This window comes from Merops nubicus, unplaced genomic scaffold (genome assembly GCF_000691845.1).
Source record: "Merops nubicus isolate BGI_N331 unplaced genomic scaffold, ASM69184v1 scaffold4622, whole genome shotgun sequence".
NCBI classification, from domain to species: Eukaryota; Metazoa; Chordata; class Aves; order Coraciiformes; family Meropidae; genus Merops; species Merops nubicus.
This window is the reverse complement of record NW_008595481.1, coordinates 84,416-103,372: the sequence shown is the minus strand read 5'-3', so window position 1 is coordinate 103,372 and position 18,957 is coordinate 84,416. Positions and strand designations below refer to the sequence as shown.

Below are 18,957 nucleotides of genomic sequence, written 5' to 3'. Positions count from 1 at the left end.
CATCATTCATGGTCTGTGCTGCTGGGGAGATCTAAAGGGTAGGATTTTAAGTCAGCAATCTGCTGGGTTATTGAATTAGTTTTATGTTGTGTTAATTTCTTTGTCTCCTGGCATTCATTGCCTGTGATAATTGATGCACAATATATAACCGACTTCTGTATTCATTTGGGTAACTCCATTTAATTGCCTGGTATAAAATATGTGTACTAAGTACAATCTGCTGTGACTGAAGTGCTCATTGGTATGGACTGGAGGGTGCTTTATCTTCCTGACAACCTATCTGAGGAAAGTCTGTATGTCTCCCACGATCCACCATCCAAGGGCTGGTACTTGCATTGTGCCTGCAAAAAGGAAGATCACAAAAAGGGTAACGTGGCATCACTTTACTACTTGTTTGGCATGGAGCTTGTGTTCCTCAGAAGCTCTGCCATGAGGAAGTTTGCATTAACACCCCTGCCCCTCCTGAACCTCAGGCACAGCACTGCCTGGGAGACTTTACACATCTCCAACAAAAGAGGAGGATGGGTTGGTTTGCTGGTGAAGTTACTGCTCTGGAGCAAAGCTTCCCCCTGCACAAGTGTTTATAAACACAGATTTCTTTTGCCTGTCTTGGAGTCATTAATGCCTGGAGGAGCACTAATGAGTTACATATCAGGAAGGTGGGATGTTCATGACTGTAGATCAATGTCTGCCCAGGACACAGGATCACTGCAGGAGCTCACACCTCCTTGCCTGTTTAACTGCTATCACAGCCATTCCTTTTGCTTTTAAGAAAGCAAGAATCTTTTCTAGTAGATTTATTTCTCACTGAACAGAGAACTTTTCTCTTTATGTGACCTAGTGAGAGGGTTTATTTGTTTCCCTGACTAGTTTTGTTTCCAGTGTCATGAAGGGTATAACAGTGCAGTGTCTGAGCTATTTAAAGAAACATTGAAATTTGCCCAGAGCTGATTTGACTTTAAGCATTAATGAAACCTTCTCCATCCAAATTTTGAAAAGTTTTTAAATAAAAGCTAATGTTTGAGACTAAATCAGGTGTGAAATGCCTGTGAGATTATTTTAGCCATATTATGCTGCTCTGTGTTAATGGAACTGGTGAGCTGTCAGCAGAAGGGATGTTCACATTTAGTATTTTTCTTCTCAAGAGAGCCAGTTTCTACAGGCTCTGTCCTTCAGGATGTAGCATTAGTTCTGCTTACAGCCTGCTGCAAATTATTCAGTGCTCATAGGTGCCTTTCTGCTCGTTCTTCAGCTCTCTCCACTGACAGAGCAGCCTGCAGCCACTCGTGTCCTGCAGCCACTCGTGGCTGGGTAGGACTAGTTCCTGCTCAGGCTCCTCACGTGCTCTGTTGAGGTTCCCCCTGGGTCAGCCTGCACTGCACCCAGCTCCTGCTGCTGAGCAGTAGACCTGATGGCCAGGGGGTGAGCAAAGCTGCCTGGGCTGTGGCAGTGTGCTCTGAGCAGAGGCTTCCCTGGCACACTGGGCAGAGCTGGTGGCATTGTACAAGAGGATTTTGACCAGTTAACTCACTGGTTCCACTTTATGTCATATTCATGATGTTATATTCTTCCTCCTCTGCAAGGATATTAACAAATACTTGTGCTAGCTCATGGAATATACCAAATCTTGGAATACGTGGACAACCTAGTAGAAGGCAAATGCCCAAAAAGTCACTTACTAACTACCAGGAGGCTGGGGTGCATTTGTCCAGCTCACTGTCTGGTGCCTTAAGGAGCAGTTCCCATCTCTGGCAGAGCTGGCACAACGGCAGTGTTGGATGTGGGGGAATGAGAGAGCAGGGGGCTCAGCAGCAGACCTCATCATGTCACCCAGCCCACACCTCACACAGCAGTCAGACAAGGAGGGGGAGGGTGGCAGGGGGGGTCTGACACCCATTTTCCACCCCTTATCCCCACGAGCCATACCTCTGTGAGGTGCCTGTGTCCCAAAGCTGTGGAGCAGCACCTCCTTCCCCCCAGCAGCCAAGCAGCTGGCACACAGCAAGCTATGAAGAGGGATTTCATTGCTGTTGGCTTTCAGATGTGCCTTCCTGCCTCAAGGCAACAGATTCCTGGTCAGAGGAAGAAGTGAAGCATCTTCTCTGGGCTATTCAGCCCATATGTAAATCAGGATTGATTTGGGAATGATTCATAAAGAGCCAGGGAGGCTGTACTGTGTGAGAAATAATTTATTGACAAGGAATAATTCAGCCAGCTCTAACCTTGGAATGGATGTTTGTGGTCAGAAGTTTATAGCCCGAGTGGAAAGAGCTGAGTACAAGTTTAAGAAGCTGAACAGGAGACACCTAGTTTTTAAATCTTGACATAAATCTTGAGTGTTTTGCCTTATGTTAGGCACATTCCCTGCAGAGGACTCCTGTTCAAGTTTTGTTTGGTGTTTATAGATGTTATTTAAAAGGTAATTTTATAAAATTATTTTGTGTTATGTATAAGGAACACTGGAGGTCAAATGAGAACTGGAATTGCAGATTAAAATATTAAGAGTTGATAAGTACTGGCTTTTAAATGGACCCACTGTAGTTCTGAACAAAATGGTGTTTAACCTAGTGTAGTGGTTACTGGAAAATGACAGCCTACTAAAAAATGTGCAGCATTGTCAGCTCCTGACTCTTTCTCCACCTTTACTGCTCTTGATTTGTTCCTACAGAGTGACAGGGAACTAGAATATAAAACTTTCTAGCTTGTACTTTATGCACATTGCATGAAAAAAAGAAAAGTGTGGGAAGTACTAAGCTAAAATATCTTGTATTCATCTTTATTGTGTCTTTTCTAAACATGAATTCTTAGGGTTTGTGTTGGGAACCTCTCAGTTAAGGTCTTTCAAGCACTTGTTTAAAGACAGCAGATACCTGGGGGCTGAGCAAGCCCCTGAGACACCAGCACAGCACAAACCACCTCCCCAGGCACTTGGTCAGTGTTGGCCACTAGTACCAAGCACTACAGGTCAGACCCCTTAGGCTCCTGGCCAGCCAAAAAAATAGCACAGCAGTGTAAAATCCGTGGTCTGGTACCTGAGGAAGGCAATGCCACCTGGGCTGGAGCAGAAGCTCCACCTTTGCTTCCAGCTCCCTACCCCTCCTGAGGCAGACACAGCACCAGTGGGCAGCAGGATCAGCCTCAGCTTTGTTGGGCCTGCTCCCTTTGCCATGTCCCTGCACAGTCCATTCATTAGGCCATTGGGAGGTAATTCAGAACAAGAGACCATTTCCTTGAAACTTGCAACATTTGTTAATTGTTAACAGGTAAAAAAAAATAAAATCCTATTCATCCCTTACCATGTTCCTTCAGCTGGTGCCTTCATGAGGAGGAGGCTGCCTGGCTCCTGATAAGAGCTAATTTGTGAAAGGCTTTTCAGCAGTCTGGCAGGTTCCTACCTGGCACTGTTGGTGGCTGGATGTGCCTGAGGGTGGATGCTCCCTGGAACACCTCTGCAGCAGCCACTGAGTGTGCCCAGGGAAGCTGTGGCTGGAGATCTGCTGGGCGTGGGCAGGAGCTCCGAGGGGATCCCCAGATTGCTCTGATGTTTGGCAGCTATGTTCTGATTGTGGCATCTGATGACTGATTTTGGTCTTTTCTCTTTCAGAGCCCAATGAGCTGTGTGTGGGCCCTGCATCTGGTGATGTCCCATCTCAAGATGCTGCTAATGGAGTAGTTAATTATTCCTGGCTGAAGAAGTCTTAACAGGAGCAAAAGGATCTGGGGCAGAGCAATGGCAGCTGGTAAATATCTCAGGTCTGCAAAGGCTGTAAGAAAATAACTGCAAAGAGCTGGTTTGGGCTGTGACTGGGGAGGGGGGACACGAAATTGTGTCATCACAGGTTGGATTTGGGAGTTCAGTATCAGAAAGGTACCAGCCCCCAGCTATCTGACCCACTCTGCCTTCCCCAGCCCAGGGAGTCCTGCCTGTGCTCAGTCTGTTTTGACCCTATGCATGATAATTCTCTTTTGGTTTTAGAACAAAATTTGGTATTTCCAATAGTGAATTAATTCAGTTTAACCTCTTTTTATTTAGTGGCTAATGTCTGTTTAAATCTTCTACTACAAAAAAAAAATGCACCTTATGGAATAACAGGTCTCTGCTCGAGGTGTGTTTGGTTCTCTTCTCACAGCTTTCTGCCAAGTTGCCACAGACCATATATAATGAAATTATGAAATTATATCAGGGGATTGCAGGGTAAGTCATCCAGGTTGGGAGGGGCCTTAGAAGGTCTCAAACCCAGCATCCCACTCAAAGCAAGGCCAGCTGTAGGGTCAGACCAGTTACTCAGGGCTTTAGGTGGTGCTTGAACGTCGCCGAGGATGGTGACTGCACAGCTTGGCTGCCCTCATGGTGAGAAGTTTTCCAGCCTGGGTCACTCTTGTTTCCTCCTGTGTCTGTTGAATGCCTGCCATGTCTTTCTCTTCTGCCATACAATACCAAGCACTAACAAGGGTCTGAAAGGTGAATTGTTATTAAGAAACAAAGTAAACCCCAAACAAGCAGTGTCAGTGGTGTCCCATTTTCACTGAAGGTTTGGGTTAAAATCCTGGCTGGGGTTTTTTCTCCTCACAGTACATGTCTTCCCTTGCAGCAGCTGATGGTTTGGGCAGCATAGCTATAGACACCACCCAGCTTAACATGTCAGTCACCGACCCAACGGCCTGGGCCACAGCTATGAATAACCTGGGCATGGTTCCAGTAGGACTGGCTGGCCAACAGCTTGTCACAGGTAAGATTTCTAAAGAGATCTCTTGTACTGTCCATGAATTCTTAAAGATGTGGAGTGTTTTCTGAGGATGTTATATTTTTATGTTCTGAAAACCTCAGCCATGATGTACACTGTACCCTGTGCACCAGTCTGGGCTTGCAGTAGGTGTGTAATCCATGTTACTTGTGGAAAAGCCAAAACTCTTTGGGGAAATTAAACAGCTAAACCATTGATTCTTATTCCGGGTCAAGACTCAGAGGCAGGTCACATAAAGAAACATTTGTTTCTGTTTCTCTGCTGAAGTAGAGTGTTTTAAAGTCTTGCCAAGGAATACCCTAAGCTGGGAACTCTTGACCAGAGAAAGATTTTGAAGTTATGTTAATTGGGCAGAAAAGCATGAAGCCTGTTCAGCTCTTGTGCTCAGCTGAGAGCAGTGAAGGGAAGCTTTCCCATCAGGGGGGTGGTTATTTGCTTTCTGCCTGACTCCAGAAATTGAATTTTGAGAGGTTGCTCTTGTTTGATTTTGTCATTTCACTTCTCAAACATAGCTTGGGAGAGCATTGCAAGGGGCTGTTTATTCAAACAACAATAAAAATGATATTTTGAAACAAGCAATGTTTCAGGCAAACCTGGACATACTTCATTGTCAACAGCAGAGGCCCAGTTACCTGGGATTAACAAAACTTCACTGCTGCTGTGAGGTAGAGAAGAACCACCTGTATATGGGTGAGTGCCCTGTAGACACCAGCCACATGCCAGGCTCATGCCAGAGCCCCTCTGGAAGCTTCAGGAGAGCTGTGCAGCATCTGGGGCAGAGCAGCATCCTGCCACATCCATGCCTGTCCACGTAGACACGGGTGCAGTGAGCCAGGTCGTGGTGTAAATCACTCTGCCTGCCCCACCAGGGATGCATGATGATTGATTTTGGCCAAAAACGTCCCCTTGTGAGACTGGGAGCTGGGTGGAGCTGGGCCAGTTCCCAGCTGACCCTCTGGCTCAGAGTTACCTGTTCTACAGGTGGATAAACTAAGCTGCAGGAAATCTGGTTTAGCATGAATCAGTCTCAAGCAGAGAGTTTAGCTGGTGGGGGCCTTGCACTGATTCTTGGTCTCTGGCTTTCACCCCATGCTACCAATTAAAAGGAACAAGCAAAGCCATCCACTCCTGGGGAGTCAGCTCTCCTCACTGGTTTGATCAGTGACCTGGATGCAGGAGTGGAGTCCACACCAAGTTTGCTGGTGTTAAATTAGGAGGAGCTGTGGATTCCTTTGAGGGTAGAGAGTCCTAACAGAGAGATCTGAATAGATTAGAGCCCTGGGCAATCACCAGCCATATCACATTGAACAAGGACAAATGCTGGATTTTGAGCCTGGGGTGATGTAATCCTGTGGATGGTCAAGAAACTGGAGGACAGAAGGCTGGAGTGCAGCCCTGCAGAAAGGATCTAGGGTTTGTGGTTGATGGGAAGCTCAGTGAGAGTCAATGATGTGTCCTGGTGGGTCAGTCTGGAGTGCATGAAGTGCAGTGCAGCTGATGGGTCAAAAGAAGTGGTTGTCCTGCACTGCTCAGCGTTGGGGCAGCCTCACCTTGACTGCTGGGTGTATTTTTGGGGTCCACAACATGAGAAGGATGTGAAAATATTAGAATAGAGAATTATGAAAATATTAGAGTGTGTCCAAAGGGAGGCAGGAATGGTCGTGAAGGGACTGGAGGAAAGGCTTGAGAAGAGCAGCTGAGGGTGTGCTCAGCTCAGAGAAGAGACCTCCCTGCTGTCTGCAGCTTCCTGGTGAGGGGGTGGAGAGCACAGTGCTGATCTCCTCTCTGGTGTCCAGTTGTAGGACAGAAGGAAGTGGCTTTAGAGCTGTATCATGGGATGTTCATTTGGTCTTTAGGAAAACAGTTCTCTGCTGTGAGGTGCTCAGGCACTCAGACAGGCTCCTTAGGAAGTGATCATGGCCCAGGGCCTGCTGGTGTTCCAGAAGCATGTGGATGATGCTCTTCAACATCTGATTTTACTTGTCCTGCATGGAGTGAGGAGTTGGACTGGGTGGGTGCCCTGGGTCCCTGCCCACTCAGGATGGTACAAGATGCTGTGTGCTGGTGGAGAAACAGCTTTTTGTGTTTCCTGGGGGGGCTCTGCCTGCAGGTGCTGTGCTCAACTTCAGTGGGATTCCCTCCAAACCTGAAAAGAGCCACATGTCAGAGTCAGCTTCTGCTGCTTTCATTTGTAATCATCTCAGTTACACATCCCCTGGAGGTTTGCCCACCTCTTTGTCATCCCCTCTTGCTGTCTCTCCAGTTTTTGTGTAGGTGGTGGCCTCAGGTGTGCTGTGCAGTCCCTACACAGCAGCCTCATCCCCACAAGGGAGCATCTCCAGGGCTTTATTTCATTGCCAGCTCCCTGCTAGAGTTTCCAGAATGATTGTGTCTCAGGTATTGTAGGAGCACTGTACGGGTCAGCTGATATTTGTTCAGCATTTCCAGTGTATGAAAGGTGCCATAAGTAATAAATATTAATTACTGAAGTGCTGCTGGATTTCTCTGCGGGTGCAGAATCTCTTCTTGTCTTTCCTTTTGCTTCCCTTTCTTTGAGACTCACCTGTATTTTCAAGTTTAATAAGGGCTTTGAAAATTGATTATATTTCCTTAGGATTCATAAGTTTTTGCCACATTTTCTTCATGGCAAAACCACACGAAAAGACTCACAGACTGATTTGCAATAATATGTTTACTGTATCTGCATTCAATGAGAGTTTGTATCACCCTGCTCAGCCCAATGTCTAAGTAGCCTTCAGCCCTTGCTGACTTTTTGCCTTTTTTTTTGCTATTAATCCTAGTAATGAATCCATCTTTGTCAGCAGCACGTGCTGCGTTTGCTGCTGTCATCTGTGACATTTCTCAGAGATGAAAATGAGACACCCATGTCCCAGTGCTGGCTTTGTCTATCTTTCAAATTTCATTTTATTCTTTTTTTCCCACCTTTTCAACAGCTAAGAAGGCAGTAAGTGGTTTAAATTGACAGTTTGGTTTAGAAACTCTTGGAAAGAGGGTGATCTTTCCTGGATATCTTCACATAACCTGCCACAGTCTGAAATGTGGTGTATGGTAGTCACCTCTATCCTCATGTGTCTCTTCATTCTCTCACCTTTCAGTTTCCAAAGGACTTACCCATTCACAGTCTTTCCTTCCCCAAACCAACAGTTCCTACTGCCTAAACCACGGGGTTTTGTTCCCTCAGGTATGGAGCCTGTGTGTTCTACCAAGTCTCTTTAAAGGTTTTTGATGGTTGTTTTTTTCTGAACTGTTAACTTTGCTGCTGGGAACCATGCTGGGTTGCCTGCCTTGTAACAGGGTTATGCTCCCCACTTTGCAATCTGTGAAGCTCTTGCCTAGCCTGAGAGTTTGTTAGAATGGCAGCTAAAGCTCCTGCAACATCTGGCCAATATTCCTCCCACAGCCTGTGATGTAGGCTCTCTGGTCTTGGTAACTAATCAATTTTAAGCACTGCTAACCTTTTAATACCAGTTTAGATGATATCTGCACTCTATTTAATTCCTTATCTCCCAGTGCTGTAAAATTGGATTTTTGATCTGGGCAAATGTCAGAGCCTTTCCTTTGTAAGGATGGATTCTTGTTAATAGCTGGATAATAACTCCTCTGTTTCCACATACATTTTGCTTATGCTTATTGTAGCTCAGAATGCTCACCTTTTCCCATAATATTTGGCTACTGTGTTACCTCTACACTTATATATGCATTCATACATTATATCTATACATAATTAATACAACAAACTGGAGTTTAATAATGCATTGGTTAAAGCATTAAAGATCAATGTGGAATAGTGATGGCTGAAAAGCATGTTCACTCTAAACCTCCCCTTTCTGCAGGGTATATTTTTCCCCAAAAATACCCTTTTGGACTGAAATTTCTAACAGTTGGTCTGAGCCCAGAGGAAAACAGAAATCTGGAAAGGTTGGAAAAAAAATCTGCTAAATTGTTCTTGAATTATACAGGCCTGAAAATTGCTGTTTTCTCTGCTTTGAGATTTTGGGAAGAATGAGCAGGTGAGAGAGGAGGGATAGTCTGTACCCCTTCTGAGAGCTGAGCCCTCTTGTGCACTTGGCATATACTCAACACTGCTGGTTTGCTGCGTTTTTGGACTAGCAGGAAAACTCAGTGACCTCGGGCCAACTGAGAATGTTTTATTTTGCTTTTGCATTGTACTTTTTAAAGGAAATTTTGTCATTGCTGAATTTCGTGTTCTTAGGCTTTGATTTGTTTCAGCAAATGGCATCAGGTCACCTGTTCTCTGAAGGAAGACGTCTTGCCACAAAAACTATTTACTTCTGAGGTTCAGTTTGGTTCTCTTTTCACTAAAGAACCATTGCCCTGAAAAACATGAAGCAATCTTGAGATGCTTTCCTCTGAAATGACTCAGGTGACCTGAACATTTGTGAGACAAAAATGGGGCATGTCAAAAAGCTCCCTGCTACAAATGTACAGTGGTACATAAGGAGGAATTCTTTTAGACTGGGTTCAGCTCATGCCCTGTGACAAAATTTGTGCTCTTGCAGTGAAAAATAAGAAACCACAAGGGAAGACTCTAAAATGGAAGTGATAGATGTGTCTAGAAGTCAAGGGGATGCCTGAAAACTGATGCCTGCTACCTACTTAGAGCATAACTGAGGCACACTTTTCCATGAGGGTCTGGCCAATATGGCTTAGGCTCAAGTTATTAAAATTTTGAGTGGCCTCCAGTCTTGTTTTTGCTAAAGTTAGACTTTGACCAGTTGTAAGAAATGCTGGTAAAATCAGAGACTAGGGAGCTTTGAAGCCTAACATCTTGCTTACCAAAAGGTACAGAAAAAGCACACACCATTTCTGTGGCCTCAGGCATGTATTTTTTAGATACTGGAGGTTGTGAAATATTAGACACTTACATCAACCTCTCTGGTTTTCCATTTGTCTTTGCTTTCCCCACACACTTGTCTTTTGACCTGATTTCAGTGGAACATAGGAGCTGTCAGTTCCAATCAGGTCAATCTCGCTTACGATTGTGCTCTTGACAGTGTTGAGCATCAGATACTTCACAGGGAGAGATGTACAAGGGAAATCAGTGCTAAAGTGCTTCTCCCTCTGATGGGCTCACCTCTCCAGCATTAATATATAGAACAGGGTTCCCCAAACTAGAGGTTGTATTTCCAAATCAAATCATAATTCAGCAAAACCTCACATTTCAGAAGCAGCACCCACGACAATAACCGGCTGCAATCCTGAAACTGCAACCCCAGACTGACTTCTGTGAACAGAAAAATTGGGGAAATTTTGGTCTAGGGACTCCTAAATTCCAAGACACAAGGTTAAATATCCCTCCCAGAATTTTATTAGCTGAAGACGTCCAAGTCCTTGGAGATGCCATATCCAAACTCTCTCTTTCTTCAGAGTGAGGATTGTAACTACAGGCAGTCACTGTGTTCAGGTCCCAGTTAGTCTCAAGCACTTTTCCATGTGATGGGCATATCGAGGGAGGACTAGCATGGGGGCTTTTCCTTTTCCTCTCTCCAGTATCTCAAGAGGTCACTGATTCCTATGGAGAGGAAAAGATCTGGGATGGAGAGAAATCAAGGATGGGTTGAGACTTCAGAACTCCCTCATGACTGCCTTGGCTATAGAAAAGTCCTTTAAGCTTCAGTGTCTTTCTGCCATGAAACAGATGAAGCACACTGTATGAGTTACTGCCAACTGCAGGTCATCATGTGCTGCCTAAACAGGAAACATAATCCCCCCTTGTGCTGGTTCTGGACTATTTCTGTGATGGTAACAAAGAAAAACCAAATAAAGTAGGAAATCAAGGTATATTTGATTATATTCATCAGTTGCCCAAAGAAAGACTAGAAAAAGAAATATTAGGCAGTTCTGAAGGCTTTAAGAAGCCAGCTGGGCAGACAGCTCTGCAGACAGCTCTCATGTGAACACCTCTCCTGTGCCCTCCCCCTGGAGGTGTGGAGCCACCATGCCCATCTGCCCACCTTGCTGTCCTCTTACCTACCAAAGCTCCCTTCTCCTGCCCCTCATTGCCCAGCCCCTGAACCACTGTGCCAAGGAGCACAGAGCTGGAATTGTCCAGGACACGCCTAACGAAACACAGCGTGCTTCCCTGTAATTAATACTGAGCTTCTCTTAATTGTTCAGAGGGTCTAGCCACAACAGTTTCCAAGTGAGCTGCTTGCATTGTGACCTGAAGAGAGTCACTTTTTTTTTTAGGAAAAGCTGCTTGAGCAGGTGCAATCATTTGTGACTGAAGTGCAGCCTGCTCCTGATGTTGTCTTTGAGCTGCAGAAGGCAGCTGGTGAGGGTGCTCCACACGCTCTTATCCCACTGCCCCTGTGAGCTGCAGAGCACAAGTAGCCACTGGAAGAGTTCAGCAGCCCAGTGGTGTGGTCGTGTACAGCATGTCTACCCAACACTCTGCATGGCCTTCACATCTGGCAGTGAAAAAATACATAAATAGTCTTAATAGAGTCTGCAGAGTCTTCCACAGGTTTTGCAAACCCCTTAAGGTCACAAGGTATCTCCAGAAGGCATCTTTTCCACTGCTACAGTTTCCCAACCTGTTTTAAGCATTTTCACTAACAAGCCAGCCTGTGGAGCAAAAGAAAGGTAGTAAGGCATGCTCTGAAGAAAATAATATCATTTTCCTAATTTTATTCTAGTTCCTTTCTACTTTACTTTCTTAATCCTCACTACAGAAACATTGCATTTTCATCAAGAGGGTTCACCAATTAAATTATCTGAATGACTGATCAGACTGTTTTAAAGAGGTATGAAACATACTCTAAAGGACTAGAATCAGCCCTGTACCCAGATAAAACTCTGTGTTTTCATTAACAAGGCACAGGAGAGCAGCAAGAGTGACAGAGAGTAAGGAGTGTGGGAATCCAAATACGTGGAGCCACTGGGAGCATCTCAGGAGAAGTGTTATGTGTGAGTGTAACAGGCAGGTTTTGTCACTGAGCTGAGCAGCACCTGCAGAGTTAATCACACTCTCTGTCCTGGGAGTGCTGCTCAAGGAGACTTCACACCAGGGGACATTAAAGTGCTGGGAACATACCCAGGCAGGTCACAGCAGAAAAAGGAGAGAGAGACTCAGGGCCAGAAGAAACGTGGCAGGATCTCTAAGAGCCTTTTACACACTACTCAGTGTCGAGTGTCCCTCTTAGGTCATTCAAGTACCTCCTCTAGATTAGACCTTAATTGAGGCCAAGGATGAAGATAATGGTTAAAATCTGCTTGGTGCTTGAAGAAAAATAGTGCTGCTTACTGTGACATGAGGGGCTGAGTGCCCCAAAGAAACAAGGCTCAGAGGTGAGCAGGGGCACATGGAGGGAATTACTCAGTGCCAAAGCTTCTGTTGTATGGGTTGTCTTCTTAAATGTCTCAAAACACTGGAGTGAATTTGTTATGTGAGCCACATTGTTTGCCTGGTTTGGCCTTTTCTTTTGGGTTTCTTTTTTTGTTTTAATTCCTGGCTGTTGGTAATTATACCAGGGAAGCTCTGGGATGTTTTTATTTGAAGTTACAGTGAAGTAAAATCAGGAAATATTTTACTTTTGCTGAAGTTTTCCCCATCTTTTCTCTCCCTTTGGAAAGGCTCCATCCCCACTATTTTCTGTGTGTTTATTTATTGTAGACAAGAAAGCCCATGAGTAATTATGAGCATCCCACTGCATGAAGTAAGCCAAGAGGCTGTTGGGAACCATTTGCTACGGGCTGGTCGCTCCTGCTGGAGCTCAGCCTGTCTGCAGCACTCCCATCCACACAGCACTCCTCATCCCAGGACACCAGCTGCCCTGACCAACACGGGGAGTCCAGTGTAACCCCTGTGTGATGTACACCTTGCTGGAGGGAAAAATAGAGTTATTGTGGGTAGGAATAAAGAGAGAGAGTAAAGTGACCTTTTGAACTGTCAAAGACAAGGTATGAATACCAGGTGATGTGTTTTTATGGGAAAAGAAGCTTGTTAAAGGCAGGCTGTGTGAGGGTGACCTGCTGCACAGGCAAGGTATCTAGGTGGCAAGGTGAAGGTGATGATCATAGAATCAATGGTACCTGAAGGCCTGAAGCCAAAGCTGTTTATGGGCTGTGTGGGGGGCAGGAGGTGGGCACAGCAGTCCCAGGAGGACTGGCTGTTAACTCTTGTCCATTCAGTGTGCTTGCAGGAGAGCACAGTGATCAAGGTGTCACAGATGGGACTTCCCTGGGAGGGGAAACCTGGCATGCTCCCAGGCAGCCATCCCAGATCAAGGGCTATAAAGTTGGGTTTTTTCCCTTCCCTAGTCAGGCTGTCTCTCTGTGTGCATGGGCTGGGTTGATGCTTGGCCCTTGGAGAACAAGCAAGAGAAGCTAGTCTTCCATTTTGCCTTGGTTTGAAGGGCAGAAGAATGGTTTTCTATCCTCTTGCCAGCTGTCCTTCAAGTGCCCTTTGCTTAATCTATGAGAATTAGGTCTCACAGGGTGCCTAAAGGTGCATGTCCAAGTCACTGCAGGGGTCTGTCTGTGGAATATCAGCAGAGATGAGCAGTGTGGGATGATGGCTTTTGATGGTCTGCACTGAGAGGGAAGTTGGGCTTCAGTGAGCCTGGTCCCTGGGCAGGAGAGGGAGCTTGTAACATAATCCTTTGCTAATGTTGACTTTGGTCAGATAAACAGTGGATTTACTGCACCTTCCCATGCTCAGATGATGACAAATTGTGTGTGTGACATCACCAGCTCTGAGTGGTGTTTCTAATGGGAAGCAGCTGGTCACTGGAGTAGCTCTGTTAGTGGGTGTGGAGGTAAAAGATAATTAAACTTAATACATACAACATGCTCTGATACTCTGCAGCATGGATTTAGATTGTGTTCTGCCTAAATAGTAAAGATATTCTGTTACTGTGGCTTCAGAAGTTTAACAAGGACAACTTTATCTGCCTTCCCTGGGTCTGCACATTTCTTATTCAGATTCATTTTTTTTTTTCCTTAAAAAATGGTTCTCTTGACCCGAGCTGATTTTCCCTTATAAATAATCTCCTCCTCCTGACCACAATGCCTACATTATTTAGTAATTATTTGTTATTTCTATTCAGGAAAGGATAGAGATAGAGAGTTCCAGTGAGTTAAACACTCCCTGAACACTTAAGAGTCAGCCCTGGCCCAAACTGCACATGCTCTGTTTTCTTTCACTCAGATAAACCAGGCAGGTGAGGGACTGCATGGAAACAATGGGGTAATACTGATTGGCATGAGAAGCAGCAGTGCTGATGGAGCTGCCTGCCTGCTGTGCAGCTTTTTTATGGGTCTCTTGGCAGAGCAGTAACCTGTGCTAAGTCTCCAAGCACTTTAACTCTTTTTATCTGGTATTCTGAGTCGGGCACTGGAGAGCAGGGCAGGTATTGTGCACGTTAGAAACAGGCAGAGAGTTCCCATCTGCTCTTGCTCTCCGACTGTGCTGCTGAGATTCTTTGGGAAGGATTGGGAAAAGCCAAGTGGAAGAGCTTGGCTGGTGCTTAGAGGAGACAGCACCATGGCAGAAGGTGCAGGTGTGCTACTGGCACCTTGTTCTGGTGAAGATCTGGCAGCACGAGCAGTGGTTTAAACTGCAGTGGGTGGAGAGGGTCAGCTAATGCTTCTCCAACTCTTTTTCTTCCCCCTGATACAGTTGTGTTTCAAAGGGTTCATTTCACTAGGAATAAATGTGGAATATCAAGATCAACTGCAATGTCAAGGTTTTACCCAATTTTGAGCTGTACCTTTCAAATCTTTTTAACCTTTCTATTGGAAACCTTCTGTTTCAGGACATGATCTGTACTTGGCCTTGTGTGACTGAGCCCTTTCCAGAAATAATCATGGAAACCTTTTCTGGGGCCCTTTGATAAAAATTTTGGCACCTCGAGCATGCTTTGTAGGAGTGTATGTGAGAGACTGCAGAATGTTCTACAACTGTATCTGCTGCAATAGCCAGTTCCATATGTGAAATATTCCTTAAAAATTACAGTAAACTCACTGAAATCAAGAGGACAGGAAAGACAGAAGTGACTAGACTTTATTTTCTTTTCATTCCCTGATATTTAGTGTGTTTACAGCCAAACATAGTGCTGCTCTCCTTTGGTGTTATAAATGTTGTAGCATCCCTTTTTTTAATTTTCCTTCACTGTGCTTTTAATGCTTTTTTTAAACCCTTAGGGACTTAGAGGAGGGTCATGGGTTGTGAGGGGAGGGAGCTCAGGTGCTGCACCTGGATTTCAGGACTGTGTGCAGGTAGCAGGGCATTGGAATCTGCAGCTCGTGGGGTAGCTGATTTAATAAATTGCTTATTGTAAATACTGTGGGGTCACTTTATGATATTAGCCAGAATTCAGTATATGAAAAAATCTCAAGTTCATTCTTGCTCTTCAGCCTGTGTAAAGTAAAATACCTCTTCCAGTTCTTCCTGCATATGTTGCCTTTTAACTTTGTGTCCTTTTGTTCTGGTCTGCCTAATTACTTCAAGTAGATAATCAAGCTTGATTTTATAATAAACTATGGCTGGCTCAGGGTTGTCGTGGCTGATTTACTGACTCCCAAGATGAAGGACTTTCAGCCTCTAGACTGGAAATATGTTTGGCTGCAATTCAAGGTGTTAATTCTGAGGGTTAAAATCTAAATATGGTTTGGAACATGTGTCCTATGTTTTCCCTCTCAAAGAGCAAACAGCCCCCATTTCTGTTGAGTTCTGTTGTTGTCTGAGTGGAATTGAAGCTGGAGCTCAGAGAAAGCAAGCTCAAACCATCCTGTTCTGCAGAAACAGTCTTACAGGTAACTGTCATAGCAAAGATTGTCCCCGTGAAGGCAGGGGGCTGGAGTGTGTGAGAGGAGGTTGCTAGCAGTGGGTCCTGGGAGGGCACACACATTTCCATGAGGGATGCCAGGATATATTTCCCTGTAACAAGCTGCCTGAGCACTGCTGATGGGGTGACAGGTGTCTCTACACATGTACAGACGTGTCTGAGATGTAAAGGTGCAGCACTAAGAAAACAAGATGCTGATAGCTCATGACTCATACACACCATTTGGTGTTCCCAAGGGACCCCCTCTCTTCCAGGGCTTTACCTCAGCAGCTGATCTCACCAGGGACACGAGAGCCAACCATCCCTCCAGCTCTCCAGCCAGGGACCTGAGCCCTGAGTTCTCACTGGAAGGTTTTGTTATCTCAGCTCCCTTAGCAGGCAGCTGCCTCCCTGCCCCCTCTTCTGCCTGATCCCCAGTTTTCCATCAGCAACCCATTGATGTAAGTTTGAATGTAGTCTCTGAAGTGCAACAGATACCTACTAATGGAGGTGAAGGTCTCTTAGCTACCTCAGGTAGGAGTGGAGGGATCCCACGATTCTAAGGATTGTGTGGCAGAAACATTATCACTCATCTGCATGTTCTGTTGCTCTGCACTGGAATTCTCCCTTCTTACTGCTAACAGGCATCAAGCTGTGCATCTGATATTTTCTTGATGTTCTCTTGTTAGAGTTTAAAGCCAGTTCAGGTTTTGGTGCACTTCCTAGGCTGTTTGCCTTATCCATTATTCCACATTTTCCAATGCAGAAAGGCATCTGGCCTCTGTGGGCCACGCTCCATGAGAGCCTCATCTCACTGGACCTGATTACATGACCTGTTATTGTTGTGCCTCCAAGATTTGTTTCCTCTGAGCCTTGCATTTAATGCCTCATCCACATATGTATATAGTAAGCATGAAGTAAAGAAGCCCTCCAGAGGACTTTCTTTATTGCTCACCATGCTTTTATGATCAAAAGATGACAACCTGTCATAGATTTCTTTTACAGTTGTGTTATAGATTGAAAATATCAGGGAAGTCCATGTTACTTGATGGCTGCATATAAATAGAGTTTACAGGTCTGCAAGTGCTACCTGCTCTGCAAGCTCCTGTGGAGATTTAAAGGGTAACAAACCTAGTTTTGCTCTGGCAGCAGTAAAATCCAACAGTAAAATGTTGCTGGCCAAATATTGTTGTTGGAGCCTTGATTGTCCCCTCTGGAGTTCCAGAGATGAACGTAAGAGGAGGGAGTGATGCCAGGGTTGGATGGAGAGAGCCCCTCCAGCAGTAACACAGACCAGGATGGGACCTGCTTTCCTCCTCCACTTGTACCAGTCTGCAGAGCCAGCAGGAACAAGAGCTGGTAAGGTTTTCTTTTCCCTTGTGTTAGTAAAATAAAGAAAAATGGATCTGACCCTAAAAGACCAGGCTTCATCTGTCTTTTAGATTAGAAAACCCAGAAAACAAACAAACAAAGTCTTTTCCATCACATATAATTGACCCTCTCATTTAATGCCTGGGCTCCCTCGGCTGCCCTGACCTCAGGGGCTGGGTGCTGATAACAAACCAAGGTTTGTGAGTGCAAAGGGCAAGGAGGTGAGTGCTGCACATGGCCAGGAGCAGGCTGCACACCTCTGTTCCCTCCCTTTACATGTGTCCAACAGCAGCTGCTTTTGTCTACCTGCATTAATACAGGTAATTAAAGGATGTGCTCCTTACTTATTTTTAGCTTGGAAGTTCAATGCTTCTATCTCAGACCTGAACATGGGCTTCTTTGCTGTTTTCTGCCTGTCCTGGCCTGTACACCTTGTCTTGCTTGTGACTTCAGACCCTTACAGCTGCAGCAATACTGTCACTAATGTGTGGCATTACTCTTAAAGCAGCCCTGCAAGTCCAGACCCACAGGATAATGGTCCATTCATGGCTGTAAGGAAAAGATCTCTTGTGTCAGAGGGGTAGTCGTCTTCTAAGGGAAAAACAACAATTTAGGCTAGTTTTTATCCACAGAAGACTTTTTTATTTCTTTATTCTTGTTCTCTGTCTGTTAGTCATTAATCTCTCCTATGGAAACTTGTCAAATACTTTTGGAAATTGAAACAAATATGCTGCTTCCATACTTATTTTTCTTATCACTTTATAACCACAATGTCTTTAAAAAAAAAAGCTCCAGCTGCTCTTCCTCTGCTGCCTCTCTCCTAAATCCCTTTTGCCTCATTACTGGACTACCTTTCCATTTCAGTCTGCCACATTTTTCATCTTGTCCCATTGGCAACAGTTTTCTAGTCAATGGGTATGGTGAAGATTCCATGTGATGAAACTCTTCAATGTTTTAAGCCTGTTTGAACATCTCCTCAGTAAATGTCTTGACTGCTGCTTGTATGCATGGCCACTCAAAAATAGAACAGCTTCTTTCTAGTGGGACTTAACCAAACCAAGGCTGTTCTAAATCACTTCTCTGGTTCACAGTGAGTTCTCCATCAAGACTGAAATTTTATTCCTTGTTGTTGTTGTTGATTTAATGAGGTACTCCAGTAATTTCCCACTAGTTTCTTTACAGCAAGGAAGTATGTGCAAGGTGGTGCCTCCCTGTTACTGGACGTGCAAGGTGAGTGCCAACACAAGTGTGATGAGAGCAGGTTTCTGTCCTAGCTTCAGGGAAGAGATGGGAATCTCCTTCAGGGGATGCAGAGGTTGCTGTGGGTGGGCTGAATCACTCCACACAACCTCCAGCCTTTGCCATGGGCCAGGTGAGGAGGTGGAAAGGCTCCTGTCTGAGGTGCCGTGGTGAGATGTTTTGGTGTGGATGATGTGAATCTCTCTGAATCTGTAGTGATGTTATCTTCCTTTCAGCTGAAAGTGAATTTCTACAGTAGAACTGTGTCTTTGTTTCTTGGTGGACAAAGCAATTCCTCACAAAAACCCCTCATCATTCCCCTTTATTAGATTAGACCCAGGATAAAAGTAGACTTTTGCTTCAGAGCTAGAACTGAATTACAGAAAGGGTTCCTGGAATCTGTCATCTCAGGGTTGTCATGTTGTCACAAAGCAGGGGAATGCAAAGAGAGAAATTGAATTTTCCTAGGACCAGCCTGGCTTTGTAGATTCAGGTTGTATCAGCCTTTGAATTAGGGATGTTGCCGTGGCGTTTGGGCCCTCACAAGCTGTTGTGTCCATGGGAAACTGCAGAAGCTGTGCTAAGAAGCAGGTGGAGGTGGGCAGAGGACGGGGGAGGTTCCTCCTTCCCAGGAGTCCCTGCTGGACCTGTGTGGCAGAGCTAGAGGGGACAGGGACAGGGGTGGAGGAGGACGCTGGGCTTCCAAACCCAGGCCAGGGTGGCTGCAGAGGAGGCATCAGGCAGGCACGTGAGCTCACTGAAGGGCTGGGGTGAGAGGCAGCCTTGTGCTC

General features: G+C 45.3%; 1 protein-coding gene across 1 annotated transcript in view; it reads left to right on the top strand.

Annotated features, from left to right (window-relative positions):
- Positions 1-4,594: 4,594 nt before the first annotated feature.
- The window catches only part of ENOX1 (ecto-NOX disulfide-thiol exchanger 1), a gene marked incomplete at its 3' end in the record, with an annotated part of 86,211 nt that continues 71,848 nt past the window's right edge, over positions 4,595-18,957 (top strand). Inside the window, exon 1 of the mRNA XM_008936051.1 lies at positions 4,595-4,730. Within this exon, the coding sequence (XP_008934299.1) occupies positions 4,640-4,730 (91 nt within the window). The remainder of the gene's footprint in view (positions 4,731-18,957) is intronic.